This window comes from Stegodyphus dumicola, chromosome 1, assembly GCF_044657685.1.
Source record: "Stegodyphus dumicola isolate Sdum_Otavi_A_Nest chromosome 1, ASM4465768v1".
Lineage (NCBI taxonomy): Eukaryota > Metazoa > Arthropoda > Arachnida > Araneae > Eresidae > Stegodyphus > Stegodyphus dumicola.
The window spans coordinates 143,726,653-143,747,740 of NC_140768.1; the positions used below are offsets into that span (position 1 = coordinate 143,726,653).

At 31.7% G+C, this 21,088-nt stretch overlaps 1 protein-coding gene across 2 annotated transcripts in view; it reads left to right on the top strand.

Moving 5' to 3' along the window:
• LOC118203465 (ATP synthase subunit b, mitochondrial-like) overlaps positions 1-13,745 on the top strand; it is an 80,752-nt gene extending 67,007 nt beyond the window's left edge. For both annotated transcript variants that reach the window (XM_085821525.1, XM_085821529.1), the window contains exons 5-8: positions 2,880-3,005; positions 4,481-4,558; positions 11,595-11,696; positions 13,571-13,745. In XM_085821525.1, the coding sequence (XP_085677651.1) occupies positions 2,880-3,005; positions 4,481-4,558; positions 11,595-11,696; positions 13,571-13,630 (366 nt within the window). In that variant the 3' untranslated portion in view covers positions 13,631-13,745. The remainder of the gene's footprint in view (positions 1-2,879; positions 3,006-4,480; positions 4,559-11,594; positions 11,697-13,570) is intronic.
• Positions 13,746-21,088: the final 7,343 nt, after the last annotated feature.

The following is a 21,088-nucleotide window of genomic DNA, read 5'->3' on the forward strand; positions in this document are numbered from 1 at the left end:
GAAGTAAATTGATATAAATTAGCCAAAATGCCTGGGAGGGCTTCGAATTAAAATTTTCTAGTTAATTTACATGTCCTTGGCTACTATAACTTCAGGGAAGTGTCTAGCGACTATTCACTGGTTTTCTTACAACTATAAAATATAATTTCAAAGAATGGTTAAAATATCCTTTTATTCATTCAAAGAAATACTAACAGACGACCCTATCGAGCTCAAAGCAAAGCCTCCGCTTGGACTTTAACTTAAGATAGAAAATAAGAAATTAAAACTAATTCTAACTAGCCAAACTTTAGCTGAAGCCGTACTGAGCTAGCTAACCGAGTTGGTCTTTAATTAAACCTCATGGGTGAAAACTAACAGGCATGTAAGTCTATGGCCATATGTAGTAAGATAGGCTTAAAACAATGAGATGGCCCAAATGCATAACGCGTTCTACTGAGAACTTCTGAGCTGTTCTACGGAAATGACTCAACTTCCCATTAAATACTGGTTCTATTTCATTTACATAAAACACAATACTGAAATCACATTCTGGCACTGTAAGTGGAAAACAAGAATTTAAAGGGAAGGGTTTCAAAATTAAAAATAACTATTAGAAAATTAAAATAAGCCCTACAAAATTAAAAAGATGCATAAAATTTTTGTTGTGTGTTGTTGCTACAAAATATGAATGTTTTGTAGTTTTTAATGTGTAATTATCCTAATATCGTTTAAGAATCAGTGTCATAAATTATATGTATTTTAAACTGTGAAATGTTATTAGATTGTGATTTTTATAGTGCTTTTTTGATAAATATTTTTAAAATATAAAAAAAAAATTAATAGTGGTCATGTAAACCTATAATGACCAAGGGTATCTATCTAACTACCTAATTTAAATTATTTGTAAGTAAATGCTCACCCTTAAAAATTATCTCTGCATAAAGTGAATTATTGCCTTTCATTAATGTTTACTGTGGTCACAAGATACAGCACAAAAATATAAAAAATTAATGTAAAACATTCTTTGCATCTAGTGAGACTTAAAATAACAAAAAACAACTTATGACTTCTGGTGCTTTAGTAGCTTCTTGGAACCTTAAAGTATATTAACTGGGTTACAGCCCCTAGGAACTCTACATGAAGCTACAACACAAACTACATCAGACAGAGCACAACTAACTTTCAGAACTTGCCAACTGTTTCTACATCATGCTTTTATGTTTGTTCTGATCAGCAGGTCTCTCTCTCTAGGCAAGCAGCAGTGGTAGCAATAGTCAGGTACAAATTATGCTGATTTATGATTTTACTTCTCATTTTAATCTATGCTATTTACTAAACCTCTAGACTGAGCAAGTATGTGACAAAATGAGACGTGAAAGAAAAAAATCAGCATAAAGCTAACTGTTAGTAAACTGTAAAATAAAATGTCACTAATTTTCTTTCAAATATGTAGAGCTATTATAAGTGTAAAATATTTAATGCTACTTGATAATTTTTTAAGTTGATTTTATTCTCAAATTTGTTTTATAATTATGTTTATTAAATTATGTGTAATAATGCATCCTAGGATGGTAAAACAAAAGTGAAGTTCATGCATATATATCTTTAATTGGATTTTTTTCAGCTCCCATTTGCTGATAGGTCCTTAATTCTTTCATTAATTGTCCTTAAAAGTCATTAAAAGTACTTAATTTCCATGTTCAGAAATGCGAATGAACCCTGCATAATCTGAACAGTGATTCTAAATGTGTTTTGATCTGGACAGAGGAAGGAACACACAACTTATTTTTTCTTGTACATGAAATATCCAGTTTTCGAAGTTTCAGGTTTTGATGCTTTCAGGAGGAATCATGACATATGGCTGCACTGATTGCATATCTGTCAAAGAGGTTCTGTAACTGCTCGGAGACATGTAAACGAGGTATCAGAACCTCAAGTTAGACCTTTTAGTGTATTGTTTTGTTAGCCCAGAGTTTTTCATAATGGATGACAATGCTCTGCCTCACCGAGCATATGTGGTGCTAGAATGCTGGCAAACATAAGATATCACTCGGATGGATTAGCCACCTTATTCACCTTACTTTATCATGTGCAGGAGGCCTTAGGGCACCAAATTTCAGCATGCCAAATTCCTTCCCAAACCCTCAGGAGCTGAAAAGTGCACTTTTAGAAGAGTGGCAGGGAATTCCACAAGACTTGATCAACACTTTCGTAAAGTCTGAAATCAAGATGTGAGGTATGCATAACTGTTCAAGGTGATCGTACCATATTAAAGGAGAATTTTTTCTGAAAAAAGTGACTTAAGCTTCCTTTTATTTTCCAGTTTCCACAAATTTCATTTTAATTTCAGTATTTTAAAAATAATCAACTGCAAAACATTGCACTTTATGTTAATTAATGCTTTTGTAGAAATTTCGAGTAATAATTTTTCATCGAGTATCAGTTATGCTTTATTTCTGTCATTATCCTTTAATTTTGATGGCTATTGTATTGTTGAAGCTCTACTGAAATTGAAAAGGGGAGGTGTGACTGAAACCACATCTGTGCAAATAAATGAAATCACACTGGATAGAAAATATGCAGTTTATTTGTTTCTCTCTTACTATAATGTAGAATTTGCTTAAAAACAGTGAAAGCATCAATGGTAGCTGTCCCTGACAGGATGAAAGATTAGCATTCATCCCCCCGACAGCAAATGAAAAACATTGTAATTAGAATTTGTACTAGAAGTTTAATACTTTGTGATACTAGTAACGCTAAGCTTTTGTATATGATGAAATTTACAAAGCTAATGAAAACTTTCCTGCATATAAGGGTTCCATTTGTCTATATTTTTTGGTGTTATTTTGTTTCGTGTTAATTCTAAAAACTCTCATTTACCTTTATATACTTCTCAGGATCAAGAAGCTAAATTTGAGGGTGTTAAGAGTGAAAATATAATAGTACTAGAAGATGCCATAGCTCAGGAGAAGAAAGCTGTGTGGCAGGCAGAAGGCCAAAAAATCTTAATGGAAGCTAAGCGTGTAAGTTTTTAACCTCTCTGTGTCTATCATCTATTTCTGTCATCATTATTGATTTTCTATGACTTTATGTTATCTCTCTGCAGCTGGAAAATTCCTTTATTATTTTTTTAAAGTTGTTTTCTTAAAGGGAAAGAAGTCAAGATACAAAGTGGGCGTGTCGTTTTTTAATTGTAATCAAGAAAATACCATTTACTCAAGGCCTGTTTGGGAAATATACGATTCAGAAGCTAATTTTTCTTAATGCTTTGGAATTTGAGAATTGAAACATAAATATATTGTGCACTTACTCAGGAATGATTCATATATAATATGCATGTGCAAGAAATAATATGCAATCCCCCCCAGAAGTTTGTAAAACTTGAATCTACATTTGGTAATAAACTGTATTTTACTGTCTTTTATCATATGCAAATAAATTCATTTGTAATGAATAAAGAATTTGTTTTTTATATAACACCTCAAAATGGTGAATGTAACTGAATACAGAACATGTGTTAAATTTTGTTTTTGCAGTGGAATTGCTGCTTTAAAAATATCTGAAATATTTCAGAAAGCCTTTGAAGGCAACACTTTATCAAACACTAGAATTTGTGTCTGCGGTAAAATGTTTTTGAGGAATGTAGATAATGAATGCATTAAAGATGGACCAAACTTGGTTGGTCATGCATTTTAATTAATGAACCATGTCAATCAAGTCATAGATTTGGCATGTAGTAATTGTTATTAATTAGATATATCATTGAAAAGTTTTGGCATCATTGTTAAACTATTTTTAAGTTGTTAAACTATTTTTAAAGACACTTTGACCTTTCAGCATGTTTCTTCTTGAGCTATTCCAGTTTTCTAAAAACAATATGTTTAATTTGGCCAAGAGTTACTTTCTAAAAATGAACTTAAAATGCCTGATTACTGGTGCTGAAACACAGATCTTTGCTTTTGATGTAATGTTGATTATTTTTGTTTTACTTTTCATTATGAAATTTAACCAACTGGGCAGTTTGAGTGTTTTGCTTAATTTGCTTGAGTGTTTTGCTTTATTTGCTTGAAGTAATTTGCAGAATGCAATCTGACTTACAGCAAGGTAAATCGTAGATTTTGTGCCATAATAACGCACTTGTTGGCAGTGCTCATATTGTTTGTAGTCATGGCCAGAAATGAAGGAAGTATGTACCAGAATGGCAACCTTGTTTTGTAAAAATGAAGAATTGTCATGTGTATGGTTGCCTGAAGAACTGTTATGCATATGACAGCCAGAGTTTGGTGCATTCTGAAACTTTGCTGATTCCTACTAAGGTGGTTGCAATAATACATAAGTACCATAAAATTTTACTGATAGGCCTTTTGGGGGGCAAGAGGTATATTTAAGTAGGAAATTTTAATTTAGCTAAGTTGGAAAATAGTTGGCTAAGTTGTAAATAGTGAAATTATAAAATTTTATTTTATAATTTGCATAAAAACATTTTTTTAAATTGCAGGAGAATGTTCAGATGCAGCTTGAAGCGGAATATCGAAGACGCTTGATGCATGTGTATGATAAAGTGAAAAGACGTCTTGTTAGTATTCTTTTATTATGTTTTTTAGTCTTATTTCTAGTACTAGGATATTAACTGTTTTCTTTATAATTCTTTTGGTGTCATGTTTTACTTAGATTTATTGTAATATTGACTATATAGTAAATTCTTAAGTACATTAGATTTAGAAATCCCATTTTTATATTGAAGGAGCAGAATATTATTGTTTTGCTATTTTCAAAAATATATTTCACTTTATCAGTACTTTACTGTAAAAAATTCTGTGTAAACAGAATGCTGTAGCACCCATTTTATTTGTGTTGACTTGATGAAAAATGTGTGTCAACCATATATAAAAGTAAATAATTAAATTTGCCCATATCTCCAAGTTTCTTCTTTATACATATGCCTCCAAATTTTCCAAGTTATTACATAGATATTTATATGTACACACACAGTAAAGAAAACATTCATACCAGTGCTTTGATACTTCAAAGTAAAGAGGAAAATTCAAAAATAAAATTAAAGCATAAAATGCCAAAACAAATGATTCGGAAAATGAAATTAGGGGAAGAATTAAGAATTGAAATTAACTCAAACCAGCCCATAAATTAAATCATGCATTAAAAGCAGTAGCTTTAATATTAAAAGAAAGAAGTTTTATTATCTTTCTGGAATATGTAGAACTTATGTGACATCAAACTAAAAAGAAAATTTCAAAAATAATACAAAATTCATTACATCAAAACTTTAGAAAAATAAATAAAAGAATTTCAAAAATAAAACAAGATGTAGCTTATCTTGTAATATCTCAATTTCTGTAATATCTCAAGATTTGTGCCCTGAGAACAGCCATGTTTCTTACCTACCTAATGAGTAGTTTTATTTACCAAAAACTAAATGGGATTCAAATTCCTACATTTTTGCATGTGGTAAAGGTAATTATTCAGTAGTATAACCCAATCCTTGCATAGCTAAGAATTAATAATTAAACATATGATACAAATTTGACCAAAATTGCCTAGTAATAAGAGATTTTTCAAAAATATATGAGCTCTTTTGGTAAGACTATTTTTTAAAAAATTCCAGTGACCCTTTCAAATAATAATTGATGGCTTTTATTTTTATGACAGACCAATTCTCTTTTCCAGTATCAGTGTCTGCTATAGACAGAATTTCCGATACAGTTAATTCTTTTCTTGAATCCAGTGAACATCTGCTGTCATGGATTCCAAATCTAAGCAAGGAAGATTAGTAAAGTTGTCTCTAAAGTGGAAAAAAGAATAGCAATAAAGACATTTAAAATGTTGTGTAAAGCATATGTGGATCAAGTGTTGAAATGATCCAATGGCTTTCATTGCTATAAATTAATTTCAGGATGGAGATAAAGATGTTAAACTAAAGTATGATTGCCTTTTACAGTTTGAATGGTTGAGAAGGTTTGTTATTTATTGCTTAAAAATCATCTGGTATCTTTTCAAATGATAGCTGATGAGCTTAATATCAGTAAATACTGCTCGCAGAATCGTGGAAGATCTTCAAAAAAATATTGTTTTCTCCTTCATGGTTTTTGCTGTGTCGCAAGCATTTTGAACAAAGGAAGGTGTCGAAAATTTCTAACCAACTCTTTTATCCACTATCTCTTTGCTTACTATGAGTGTTATGACTGCCTTTATCCAGTCATGAGTTTTTTGTCACTTAATATATATTAGCATATAATTTAAAATATTTTGCTTTCTTACTGTCCTCAATGAGGTAAATATCTCAATGAGTGGATGTTTATGAAAACAGGCTTAGTAATTATACAAAATTAGCTTATAAATGCTGTTTAAATACAGATCTTCCTGAGCATATTAAAAAAACCCTGACACTCGGAGGGTATTAAGTGAAGGCTCATTTCTAAGGTAATTAATTATTCAGTAGTATTGAAGAGATTTTTAAAACCACAATCAAGGGATTTAAGCTACTGTATATTCTGGCGTATAACATGCACTTTCAATACAAAAAATTAAATCAAAATTTATGGGTATGTATAAAAATGATAGATTTAAAAATAAGGAATGTGCATTAAAAAAATAGATTTCTACATGTACATAAATGCTGTTTATTTAAAAGAAATGACATACTTTATGAACTTGAAAATTTTCATTATTGGTTAACATAAAAAGTTCATCGAATTCTGTTTCATCTTCATAATCACTATTACTCTGATCTCTTCATAGATAATTATCTTCCATTCCACCTAGATTGTTAGATATAGTGCATGTTTTAAGTTGCTTTTGGATTATGTTGTGTTTAATTTCATTTGCATGCTTTTATTATCCTTTCATACACTATTTCTAAACTAGCATTGATGCATTTGGTCTCCTTTTGTAAATGTTTTTTCACTTTCTGACATCCACATGTTTCATTGTTGTTTTAAATTTTCTTTGAATGGTTTATTGATGCACACATCTAAAGGCTGAGCTGATGGTGTTAATCCTCCTGGAATAACCGCCATGTCTGTATTACACTCTTTCAATAATTCCTTTGTACGTAGGTAAGTTGAAAAATAAGTTTCCCCTGTCTACTGTGGTCAGAGTTGTGTATGAAAGTCAAAAAATAGAATGAGACATTAAAGATATGACATACAATGGATGGACAAAAATATGGAAACACCTTGTGAAATGCATGTTTGAAAAGAAAGATTGATTTTAATGAAATATGTAGGTGGTGCTGGCATTTTTGACTACTGACGCCACCTATACAACTTCGTAAATGTGCTAAACAGTTCAGTTGTTGTTGGAGTACTGTTATGTGAGGTTGTCATTGCATTATGTCAGAGTTAACAGACTTCGAACGTGGGAAAATTGTTGGAGCACGCATGGTAGGTGCTTCCGTAAGCAAGGTAGCCGAGGTGTTTAGTGTTTCAAGAGGTACTGTATCGAAGATTTATTCCGCATATTTGAAAAGCGGAAAAACATCATCTGCTAAATCACAGCCCGGACGAAAGTGTGTCCTGAGTGATCGTGACAGACGATCATTAAGGGCAATTGTGACGAAAAATAAGAAGACCACAGCTGCAAAAGTTACTGCTGAAATGAATGTTGTGTTACCGAACCCTGTGAGTACCAAAACAATTAGAAGGGAGCTTCATAAACAGGGAATTGCTGGCCGTGCTGCAATTAAGAAGCCACTCATCAGTGATGCTAATGCCCGTAACAGGAAAAGGTGGTGTTTAAGTCATAAAGCCTGGACTATAGAGCAGTGGAAGCGAGTAATATGGTCTGATGAGTCTTCTTTCACATTGTTTCCCACTTCTTGCCGAGTTTACGTCTGGAGAATGCCATCTCAAGCCTATAATACAGACTGCTTGTTGCCAAGAGTGAAACATGGCGGGGGTTCTGTTATGGTTTGGGCAGCCATATCGTAGTTCTCTGCTAGCCCCATGATAACTGTGTCAGGGCACATGACTGCCAAGACTTATGTGAACATTTTGGCCGATCAAGTTCATCCCATGGTACAAACTTTGTTCCCCGATGGTGATGGTGTCTTCCAAGACGACAAAGCCCCTGTTCACACAGCTCACATTGTCCAGGACTGGTTTTCTGAACACGAGGATGAGTTGTCCCATCTCCCCTGGCCACCACAGTCACCAGACCTGAATATTATCGAACCTTTGTGGTCTACATTGGAATGGAAAGTGCGTTCTCGTTATCCACCGCCAACATTGTTATCTGAACTTGCCACCGTTTTGCAGGAAGAATGGTATAATATTCCCTTGGCAAACATACAGGAACTGTTTATCCATTCCGAGAAGACTGCAAGCTGTTTTGGATGCCAACGGGTTTCCTACACCATATTAAGCAAAGAAACATGTTTTTTTATAGGTGTTTCCATATTTTTGTCCAACCCCTGTACCTTTATTTTATTATTCTCGTACAAGTACGTTGAGACATTTGTCATATCGCTTGATAAACTTCAAAAAGTCCTTCAAGAAAAATTCATGCTTTGCATATGGAAGAAGCGTTGAACGGCTATGGGCGAAAGGCGACACAGCAGGAAAATGCACAAGTCACCGATACACCATTGGGTAGAGGTCGCTGCAAATCAAGCAGATGGCACTGTTGCAGTGCCTGCGCAAAGCGGAGACCAGCCTCTCATTTGAGCCCCAGTAGGTATGGAGAGAAAGTGCGTTTTGAATTCGTGGTTAAAGGAGAAAGTGAGAGCGGTTATCTGCTATGAATGGGCACGTAGAGTATCAGGAACAGAAATTCATAACCGCCTCGTAGAAGTCTGTGGGCCAGGTGTGATGTCGAAGCAAATGGTGCGAAGATGGTGTCACACATTCAGTGATGGACGTCAGCAAGTGGAGGACATACCGTGAGCTGGATGGACGCGCACGGCCACTACAGATGCAAATGTCAGGAAGGTGGATGACATGATTAGAGCGAACCGGCATATCACCATCGATGAAGTAGCGGAAGAACTTGGAATCTCACATGAGCGAGCTCAAAACATCATCCACAACATTCTTCGATACAGAAAAGTGTCAGCACGATGAGTGCCCCGACAATTGACCTCGACACACAAGGAACAACGCATGGGGGTCAGCCTGGAACATCTCGTGTGTTACCATGAAGATGGCAATGACTTTCTGTTTCGGATTGTGACAAGGGATGAAACGTGGGTCCACCATTTCACGCCAGAATCGAAGGCCGCATCTATGGAGTGGAAATCCGTCATCACCTGTCCGAAAGAAGTTCAAGACAACTCCCTGTGCAGGTAAAGTGCTCCTCACAGTTTTCTGGGACGCCCAAGGAGTTTTGCTGCTGGACTTTTTGGAGGTTGGAACCATCAGTGCTATGCGCTACTGTGACACCCTGTCGAAATTGAAAGAGGTGATTCAGAAAAAGTGGCCTGGCCTTCTCACATCTGGCATTCTGCTGTTGGATGACAATGCCAGACAACCATATTGCAACTCTTGGTTGGAAGCACCTACACCATCCGCCATACAGTCCTGATCTCGCACCAAGCGACTTCCATCTGTTTCCGGCTTTGAAGAAAAATCTCGGGGGAAGGCGCTTTGGAAGCAATACTGAAGTGAAACAAGCTGTTCAACGCTTCTTCCATATGCAAACCCCTGATTTTTTCCTGGAGGGCTTTTTGAAGCTTATCAAGCGATATGACAAATGTCTCAATGTACTTGGTACCTATGTGGAAAAATAAAGGTATGTCATATCTTTAATGTCTCATTCTATTTTTTGGCTTTCATACACAACTCTGACCACAGTCGACAGGGGAAACTTATTTTTCAACTTACCCTCGTATTATCTATTAGATGAGATCTGAACATGTCCCAGACTAAAAGTTTTTCTGGATTCTTTAAGGGAAAAGGATGCTTTTGTCAAACATTTCTGTTTTTGTCCATCCACCCTTTCTTGTGAACATGAATTAAAACACCATTTGGGAAATTACATTTTGGCATTGTCTTTTAAAAAGAATCATGAGTTTCAATTTTAAACCCTCCGCTAAGCAGGAAAGCATTACAGTGAAGTGAGAACTTTCATGACTTGTTTTTATGTGAACCGTTTTTGTTGCTTTCACATCAATTGTTTTATTTCTTATATCAAACATTACTGGAGTTTCATCCATATTTCCAATAACTGACAATAAATCTTTTTTTTTGGGGGGGGGCCTTTCATGGGACAATAATATACTTCTGGAAACTAATCAATTTATTATCCAGATCTTTTGGAAACCTTTGTGAATCTTTTATTATTTCTCACAGAACTAAATTATTCCATGCCATAAACCTGCTACACCAACTCAAAGTTGTTTAAAATTTTCAGTTTCATTTGCATTCTTTTTGGCCCACTTTAAGGCAAGTAAATATGTACTGTTTCTTGATATAATTAATCCATTTTGGTGCTTTTCTAGGACCCAGTTCACAACACTTTCTTCTAGGAAATGCCATTTTATTACTTTCTGCAAAGCGCATTTATTCTTTGGCACATTAATTATTGTAATTTCATTTTTCTTTCACTCATGTATAAAGCTTTCACCAACACTGAACATCCTTGCTGTAGCATGATTTCCATTTTCTTTCACTAAATGGCTTTGCATTTGAAACCAGCAGTGTGTTTGTTTCTTTTCATGAGAGCCATATTTACTACTAAAAAGAATACTAAATCAGCTGTATTTCAATTAAAGCAAATGTGATTTACTATATTTATAGCTGCATTTCAACTAAAGCAAATGTGATTTACTATAGAAAAGGAATACTAAATCAGCGGTATTTCAACTAAAGCAATGTTCACTTGAACATCAGATTCAGATAGAGAAAGAGAAAACATTTAACTCCTAATTCCACAAATTCATTCAGTTTGGAAGTGCATTCTTAATCCAGATTATATCCCCTTCTTCTCGAAACCCTAGTAAAACACTCTTGTGCACAGCTGCATTGAATACAATCCACCCTCTTTGCGGGAATATTTAACCCACACACATATTGTTCCCCTTATCGCTTGTCAATTCGGTATACGATTATTTGAAAGACTAAGACAAATCTTCGAGTAAGTGACCTCAAAAGAAAAGCGCATTCATTGCACATGTGTCTTTTAGGTTTCTTTGTGAAGAATTGGGTGCACTTTTTACGCCGGAAAATACGGTATATACGTAAGGTTAAGGAATCAAACCGATATAATTAATTTTGTACAAACTCGGTCATAACTGTGTAGATGCATTCTGTACATATGTAAAAATTTTTTTAAATTCTATTTGTTAGAATAGAAAGAGAAAGGTTAAATTAGTATGTAGTAAGGCTTTCAAACACTTTGGAAGATAAAAGAAAAAACTAAAAATAAAATTATTGAATTTAGAAAGCTTTGGTAACTCTTAATAAATTTCCATCTCTCATGTTGAGTGTTTGTTACATTTCTGTTTCATGTGAATTTCATGTTAAACTTCTACAAATGCCTCGTATATGTGAATGGAAGAATGATGATTAATTAAGATAGTATTTTTATGTATTTTCACTGTATACTTTTTTAAATAAATAAATAAGTATTTACTTATCTGTTCGTACTTAAATTTTCAGGATTATCAACTTGAATTGTACAATGCTCGACGGAAATTTGAACAGAAACATATGGTTGATTGGATTGTGAACAGTGTTATTAAAAGTATAACTCCCCAGCAGGTAAAAGAGAAGACTAATTTGATTTTAAAAAACGTTGGAATTAATGATAGTCATTTATAGCTACAATTTAAGAATAATATTTCCTTTATAGGCAAATAGCTCTGAAATTTTATACCATCTCAGCCTGTATGTTGTTAACGCTTCTGGAAAAAATATCTATTATTTTCATTCATATTGTCTTGGCTCATCTGTGTGAACATGAAAAATATTTGTGAAGTTCCCTCATTTTGAATTTTATTTCTAATAAGTTATGCTTCTTTCTAATAAGAGATTTTTTTCTTAATCTCATTTAAAATTATTAATAATAAAAAAATTCAAAAAGGAAGAAATAAAAAAGATGGTTTTGTGTATATACTGATTTGGTTGAAAGTTAGTTTTTACGTGTATGCTAATTAGAAATCATATTTTCAAATGAGATAATAAGTTTAGCAAGTTAGGGGTTCAGTATAGCAATAAAAAGTAAATAAGGTGCAAAACAAAAAATAAGTAACTGCAAAATAAAAGCCAATGTATAACAAAAATATATAACTTCAGATTGCAGTCTAATGTAGACCTCAACAACCGGTCACCAGGTGACCCATTTCATAATTTCAAGTGGTTCACGTAAGTTCTAAAAATAAATTATAAAACATAAATATGAAATGAGTACTTGAATAAGATATAAAAAAATTAATTGAAAATAAATAATGAGCATTTTTGTTTTATTACAAAGTTGCAGCAATAAACATTCATTTTTATTTTTAAAAAATAAAAATTGTAATGTAGTTTTAAAGAGAAATTGATAAGTTTGGCAACACCGAGCTGTAATCTATAATGCCAAAATAATGGCTTTGCCACTTTATCTGCATTTGGCTCAACCTATAAACATGAGCAAATATTTTCACACATGAAATATTTTGAAATAAAACCAGAAGTTCTTGACTACTCAAAAGTTCAGATGCTCGAATTCGTCTTAAAACAAATAACTGATGAAATTGACATCAGAAGTTCAGTATCAGAGGAGTCATTGATATTGAAGAGAAAAAATTCATTCAATTATGTTTGCTTTTATAATTATTTTTATTTTTTAAGTTTAAAGTGTACTGTAATTATTTTCTCAAATTTATCTTATTATTCACCAGAATGACTGTTCTAAAATGAAAATATCCATTGACCCCAAACGTCTTCTTAATACATACACTTTGGTTGATTTTGATCTGTAGGCAAAAAAAAAAAAGGTTGCTGATGCATAGTTCTTAATGCTTCAAAAAAAAAAAAAAAAAAAAAAAAAGACATTAAACCATTTGAGGGGATGACCGCTTTTATTCAGTTGTTATATTTTTGTCACTTGTATTATCTTTTAATTTTAAATATCTTGCTTTAGTGAAACATTAATTACTTCATTTAATGAAAATTTATGAAACTAGAGACTAAAATAAGTAATTGTACAAATTTAGCTAATAAATGCTGTGTGAATTTAGGTTTTTGTGAGAAGATTCAAAAAGCCATGCCACTCAGGGATTAAAAAAAGTTTTTTTTAATATATGTAACAAAATTAAACAAGTAAGTCATGCAAATATTTCATTTTTGTCCTCCCATGAAACTAGTTTTGACTGCCATGAAACTGCAAAAATGTATTCATTCTTCTCATTAAATGTTTAAAATAAAATTAGTAACAATTTCCTATAGATTTTTTTTAGTTTATATAAGCTGCTTTTCAAAGATGAGATACTGAATATATATATATTTGAATGAATTGCTAATATAAAATTTCAATTTTTTGGGGGGGGACAAAATCTGAATATTTATTAAATTAACATTTCAGAAATAAATCATATGAACAAAATTTTTTCAGTGTATATTTATTTCTTAATTCTTATGTATATTTTTTACAGGAAAAGGAAGCTCTTCAAAAATGTATAGAAGATTTGAAAGTTCTTTCTCAAGCTCGTTAAATATCATTAATTAAAATTTATAAGCATATTGAATGTATCCAATTCTAATAAACTCTGCTGTAGAATAATTTCGAGACCCTAAAAGTAACAAAGAATTAAAATTGGTTTATATACACTGATGTCTATTTCTTTCTTTCTAACATACATATTAATTAGAAATATGTTTTAATATACAATTAAAATATCTTTTTTATTCATTTGTACAAATACTCTAAATTGCAGTATTTATTGCAAAATTCTTGCATGACTTGTGATGAGTTTCTTCCTCCCCCCTCCCCTTGAAAACCCCTCGTGCTTTGTCATGATTTGAAAATGATGCTTTATTTTAAGATTTAAAAAAAATTTGAAATTTCGTATAAAATTATTTTGGGAAAAAAAATTAGTATATTTGAAATGAGCATTATTTTTCTAAATGATTTCAGATTCTTGAAACTTGTTTCCTGAAAAAGTTTTGCACCTATTCATTTAGTAGTGTTTCTTTTCTGTTTGCTAAAATGATTGCGAAATATGTTTAAATTCAAAATTAATGCGTATTTGTGTAATAGGTTTTTATTTATTGTTATCACTAATGTATATAAGATTAAAAGCTTACAGCATTTAATGGATGTTTACATTCCTCAGAATAGAAGTTTTGAATACTTCAAGAAAATATTTTTAAAAAATGAAGCAGTATTTATATATTTCAAATTGGCTTTACTTTTTCAAAATGGACTTTCTCAAAATAAGCATTTTTGACATTGGTAAAAGCTGTAAAGTTATTCCTAATTCATTCTTAGTACATATTTATTTTAATATACTAGATTACAATCAGTCTACCAACCTTAGTTTTAACTTAAATCCAAATGTATTAGGTCCCTTGAGTGGCTGATTTAAAGACTATTGAATGCATTTCATTCAACATGGCTTTGTTTAGATTCCAAGTGAATGGACTGGCTGCATGGTTGATTTTCATGGTTTTTTCCATGTGTAATGTGAATATAAGCTAATTTCCTAAAGAACGTTCTCCACAGGCATCCCACCTCGTAGGCAGTACCTCTCTTAGCTTTGTCATACTCAAATCACATAACCTAACCAAAAGTACTAATTTCATACAACAAGAGATTTTAAAAAAATCTTCTTGTTTTTTGGGGCAACATTTTATAGATTGCAAACAAAAAAATAACAAACTAAATCTCATTGCTTGTAGATCTGGTGGTGTTTGAGTTAAATATGTGTAGCAAATCAAATACTTAGTAGTCCAATTCTTAATTAAGCATAACTTCTAAATGCAAATAAGAGCAAAAGATTCAAAACCAGCACAGTTATCTAGGCAAGCGAGTTATGAGAGTTACAGAATTATTGACCAAATTGCATGTTCTCTGTTTTAACTTTTCTCACTACTTAAACTGCACCTAATTTGCATTTCTGGTATAAATAGAATTAAAAATCATTATCTAATATTGCAGATTAAATTAAAATTTTATTCTGTTTTTCAGTGTAACCTTAAATCTCATTTTAGTGCCGAGCATATTTTATGTTTTGTGAATGAAAAAACAACATTCAGTTCCTAAAAATAATGGAGTTACAAACGTAGTGGATGGAACTTTATTATTTTTCCAACCTAAGTAACCATTCCTGCAAAACAGGAGTATACTCCAGCAGAATTTCAGTTATGCTAGCTTTAACAAGTCTAAAAGTGGAATTTAAAATTAATGTTAATTTTTTACAATAAATAGAATTTTTGGTTACTCATTTTCTCTCAGTCCCTTTAGTTTTGGCATATTGAATTTTGGCTGCAGACTTTTAATGTCAGAACATACTTGACGAGATTCCCACTTGGAAAGTCAAATGAAGGGGAAAATGGTCATCAAAAATTGATAATATATATGTTACGGTGAAACACCGAAATCTGGAGAATGTCGACTTTCACCGGTGAATGTCAACATTCACATAGTCTCTTGGTGTATGTCCGAAATATTTTCGAAATACTCTTATTTCTGACTTACACCAGTCAATGTCGACATTCACCATGTACTAATGGTGAATGTTGAACATATAACAATATTATATTTTCTTCTCCGTAATTCAGTCGCGAATAAACGCACTTGAGACTTGAAATAAAAACACACAATACATTCAAAATGAGGAAAGAAAATAATAGAAGTTAAAAACTTACTTAATTATACAGTACATTCTAAATGAGAAAATAAAATAACAGTAATAAAAAACTTACTAAATTATGTGATTCAGATCTTATTTATTGCAACAACTTAAACTATTAAGGCATTTTATGACCTCTCTTTTCGACTTTCACCAGAGCATATCTGTGATTGTCGACATACACCGGTGAGGGTCCGAATATACAAGAATGTAGTGAAATATTCGGTCTTTTACCGACATATTTGGTGAATGTTGATATTCTCCGGTGAAAGTCGACATTCTCCAATTTCGGTTTTTCATGGTAACATATATACTTCTTTTTCAAATTGTCAGGGAAGTTCAGAAAAAAAAAGTACACTTCAGCTGTTTAAAATAATAAAATATTCATGTTTTTAATAGTAGCCAGTGATTGTGCTTAATATATTTAAGTCTTGCACAAAATATAGTAATAGCTTTTAATACTTGATACAATCGTATCAACGTACATCTCTTCCTTTCCACCTGTTAGTGAGCTGTTTAAGATTCTCTTTAGAAATGTAACTGTTCCATCATCCCATCCATCAAGTATAATTTAATTTTCTTTTAAAAATATATAATATAATTTATGGTACTTATGTATCATTCCAGTCATCTTGACAGAAATTGCTAAAGTTTCATGATGTGCCAAACTCGGACAATCATGCATCTAATTCTTAAATTTTTTTTTAACAACTAATGCCACCATATTCGTGTGTTTTATTGTAATACAGTCAAAAGTCGTTAATCCAGACTCGTCGGGACTTTGGCGATTCCGGATTATAGATCATCAGTTTAAATATGGTAAAATGGCATGCAGAAATTATAAAATTAAAAATATGAAACCGTAATTTACGAAATAAAGAACAATTATGATCTAAAGGGTATCAAAATTTACAAAAAAAAAAAAAAAGAGCTTAATATTTATTTGTTTACTTTATTAAACATTTCTTTCAATGTAAGTTGTTTAAGTTGCTTCGTTTCTTATGTGATAATTCATTTTCTTTAATTCTATAAACAAACATAATTTCTTGTTCAGTTACAAAGTTCCACTGTTCAAGTCCTATAATTGCTGTGTCGAGAATACCGACTAATTTGAAAATCGAAATTTTTTCGTTTTCAATAACCTCTGTCACTTTCTTCGCTATCGGAAGCGAATTATAATGACGAGGCATTTGATTTAAATCATATCAAAGACGGAGTACATTGAGATGAAATACTACATTTAGTAAGCAATTATAAGCCAAATAATATAAAAACATCTGCCCTGAAGATAAGGATAGTGCTGACGGATCAACTTCCAATTCATTGCGCGCCACGGCGTTAAAGATAAACAAAGTTTAGATAAACAAAGGATATGCCTTTATTTTTTGCAGCAATTCCACGTTTTGTTTAATGGACTCCGAAACATACTTTTGCTTTGTAGATCTTTTACATATTAGTAAATATATATCGGAAATTCTATTTGACATAATCGAAAGTTCAAGCTTACTTTTATAATATTGCTTTAACAGTCTGAAAAAAATAATAATTTGGATCCAATTCGAAGATTAAGGAACAACGCAATCTGCAACATTAACTGAAATAGATAATTTTAGCTTAGCTTATACCGTCCATTATACATTAAACGCGCATTCGTAAACGTATTTTGCGCACACGCAAATTCGCAGCCGTAAAGGTCTTATGCGCGTGCCTCAATGCGATGCATGCGCAGAAAGTTTGTAGCTTTGAGGTCCGGATTATGGGTGTCCCAATTAAAGATTTGACTGTATTCCAAATTGCGAGTCTATACAGAAAAATTTTGATATTTTTCATCTTAAACTCAGTTTTGAAATGTGTGCTTGTGGGAATTTGTTGGCACTGGTAAGTAAAATTTCTGTAGAAATACAGTGTATGCGTAAACACTGTCTACAAAAATACAGTGAACATAGCAATAGTTTCGAATGTCTTCTTAAACTGATTGCCATAGAATCTCCACCAGAGCAAAAGAAACAAAAGCTTGCTCGTAAGTGGGTTTATTTATTGTTTTCAGGATGAATACCTAATTAAATAAAAAAATAAGTTTACAGTAATACATGTGTATGTAATAAAGTAACTTTTTGCAATTTTAAGCCATCATTTCTTTTTTATGAGATTGCCACTGTATTTGCACTAATATGTAAATACATAATTTATTATTGATGCTGTTATCAGGGTTCATACACATTTCTGCACACGGAAATTAAGTACTTTTAAGGACCATTAATGAAAAAAATTAAGGACCTATGAGCAAAAGGGAACTGAATAAATTCAATTGAAGATATTATCTATGCCTGAATTTCCCTTTTTGCAATACCATACTAAAAATAAAATAGATCTCTAAGTAGTACGCATTATTGCTAAACATGAATTAATTAACGTAATTGTTAATAAGTTTGAGAATAAAATAAACTTTATGCAATTTATCAAGTAGCATTAAATAGTTTACACTTATAATTGTTGGTCATATTTGAAAGAAGATAAGTGACATTTACGTTTTACTAAAAGTTAGCTTTATGTTGATTTTTGTTATGTCTCATTTTGTCACATACTTGGTTAGTCTAGAGGTTTAGTAAATAATCAGGTAGATTTTATGTCAAACGGCATAGGTTAAAATGAGAAGTAAGATCATAATCAGCATGATTCATAACAAAAGACTGAATGTTGTCACCGCTGCTGCTTGTCTAGAGAGAGACCTGCTGATTAGAACAAACCTGAAAGGCAAGGTTGGCAAATGTTGAAAAAGTTAGTCAGGTTCTGTTTGATGCAGTTAGTGTCGTAACTTTGTGTACAGTTCCAGGGGTTGTAACCTAGTTAATATACTTTAAGGTTCCAATAAGCCATTAAAGCACCAGAGGTGATAAGTTGTTCTGTATTATTTTAAGTAGATTCATAGAATATGTTTTACATGAATTTTTACATTTTTATAATTTATCTTGTGACCACAGTGAGTATTAATGAAAGGCAATAACTCGCTTTAATATGTAGAGATAATTTTTAAGGGTAAGCACTTAGATATAAATAATTAAATTAGGTAATTAGATAACCTTACTCATTATGGATTTACATGACCACTCAAATCAAAATCTAATAAAATTTCACAGTTTAAAGTATATGTAATTTATGACACAGATTCTTAAATGATATTAAGATAATTACGCATTAAAAGCTACAGAACATTTATGTTTTGTAACAACAACTGTCAACAAAATATTTATCTGTCATTTTAATTTGAAACCATTTTGGCTAGTTTATATTGATTTCTTTCTCTTTAAGCATCTTTTCTAACAATTAGAGCTTTGACTTGATATGCAAATCAATGCTCTCGCTAGTTTCTGCGTCTTGTCTCCTAAATTGTCAACCTCTCCACAATGTACCTATGAGGGTTTAATTGATCTGGTAAAAGTTAAATAGTCGAAAACTCCCGACAGGCGTGAAGCATATTATCGCTATGTCTGAAATTAACTACAATATCAGACAAAGGATTAAATAAGCCTCTTATTTAAAAAGAGCTTAGAACATAAAGGCATGTTCTGAAGCTAACAAAATCAATTACAGCTCACGGTGACGTAATTAAACAAAAACAGTCAAATTCAAACTAATTATGTGGACTAGTGGTCAAAGATTATACAATTTAATTTTAATTTAATCTGGCTCAATAACACTATCATATGAGGAAATAGAAATGGGAAATTATAGTAAAGGTTGAAATCATAAACAATTAGGTAATTTACATAATAATAACTGCGCATATCTTTGAAGAATAATTTTCTTTCTTCAACACGTTTCCTTTCCATTTTAGAATTTTTGGATTTAATTAAGGATTTCTGTTATTCTAAAAAACACTAAATGCATTTAGAATGTACAGAAAAAGCAGCTAATTTTATTTCTTTAGTAATATGAACATTCAGAAGCAATATGAAATATATATAGTAAAGGCCGCTTAGAGTTGATGTGGCAGAATTTCTAGAGTTTAGTGACACACCAAACAACAAAATCTAGAAATGGCAAAACTTTTAGAATTTAGAAAGGCACTAGGCAACAGAATTTAGGATCCACAGAGATTGCATCAGGTGGGAAAATGCATAGTGCCAGCTATGTGTATGATGCATTAAGAAATATTAGATGAATCTTTTAAATTGTAAGTTTTCAATTTCTTTATTTAGAATTTAGAGCAAGCATTGAAAGCAGAATTTAGAAAGGCAGTAGGCAGAAGAACTTAGGATCCGCAGAGATTGCATCAGGTGGGAAAATGCCTAGTGCCAGGGAAAATGCTATGTGTATGATGTATTGAGAAATATTAGATGAATCTTTTTAATTGTAAGTTTTCAGTTTCTTTAATAATCAAAAAATCCCTTTCTATAATGCCTGTCTATGTGATAAGTTCAGAAGCATTTTTAATATTATCCATGCTTCTGTCTAGTGAAAAGTAGAGAAAATAAAGAGAAGATAAATATGTTTAAGATTCTAGTATCTGAAGTAAAACATTTAAATATTATGTTTTCATTGTTCTTCCAGATGTTCTCCAAAAATTAAGAAATTCTTTGCAAACTTTCTGTAAAATACATCCATTACGTGTTGATACCATGGAGACATTTTTCATTTTGTCATATATTTCTCGAATCTTCTAGAATCGTGGGTCTATAAATCTTGCCTTCAAATCCTTCTAAACTTTCCAAGCTGCAATGTCTAAAATCCTAAAGAAAACTTATCCGTACCAGTTCTGTAACAGCCAAAAGAAAGAAATATTTTGGGAAAAAATCGGAGGGAAAAAGTATAAAATAAATTTTATAGAGAAAACTGATGCACATTCTAGAATTTTGAATATTCTGAGACAATTACTTGGGAAAAAACTCTTACTATGAAAAAATAAAAAACAGGACATTTTTTAATTAATTACATAGCTAATTTTGCTTTTGCTAAGAGCTGTTTCGTAAATTGTGCTTTATAGCATTATACCTAATTTATTTTTCAGATTTAAAATATTGTATAATAAGTTGCCAAAATGAAACTTTATAATATTACAGCGAAAAATAAAAGTGTCTTATTTTTATGTTATTTTTTAAATATAATTTCAATATATTACCATTATTTTAATGAAATTTATTAATGTTACGATGTTTTAAAAAAAATCGTCGAAAAATTCTCAGATCTCGGAATTAAAAAGTTTCTATAGAAACTAATTTTAAAATCGCCAAATGTTGAAAAGTCGCCAAATTTAGAACCGTTTAATTTTTAGCTTTTGGGACTTCACATCCCCAAAAGCTAAAAATTGTTTAAGAGCAA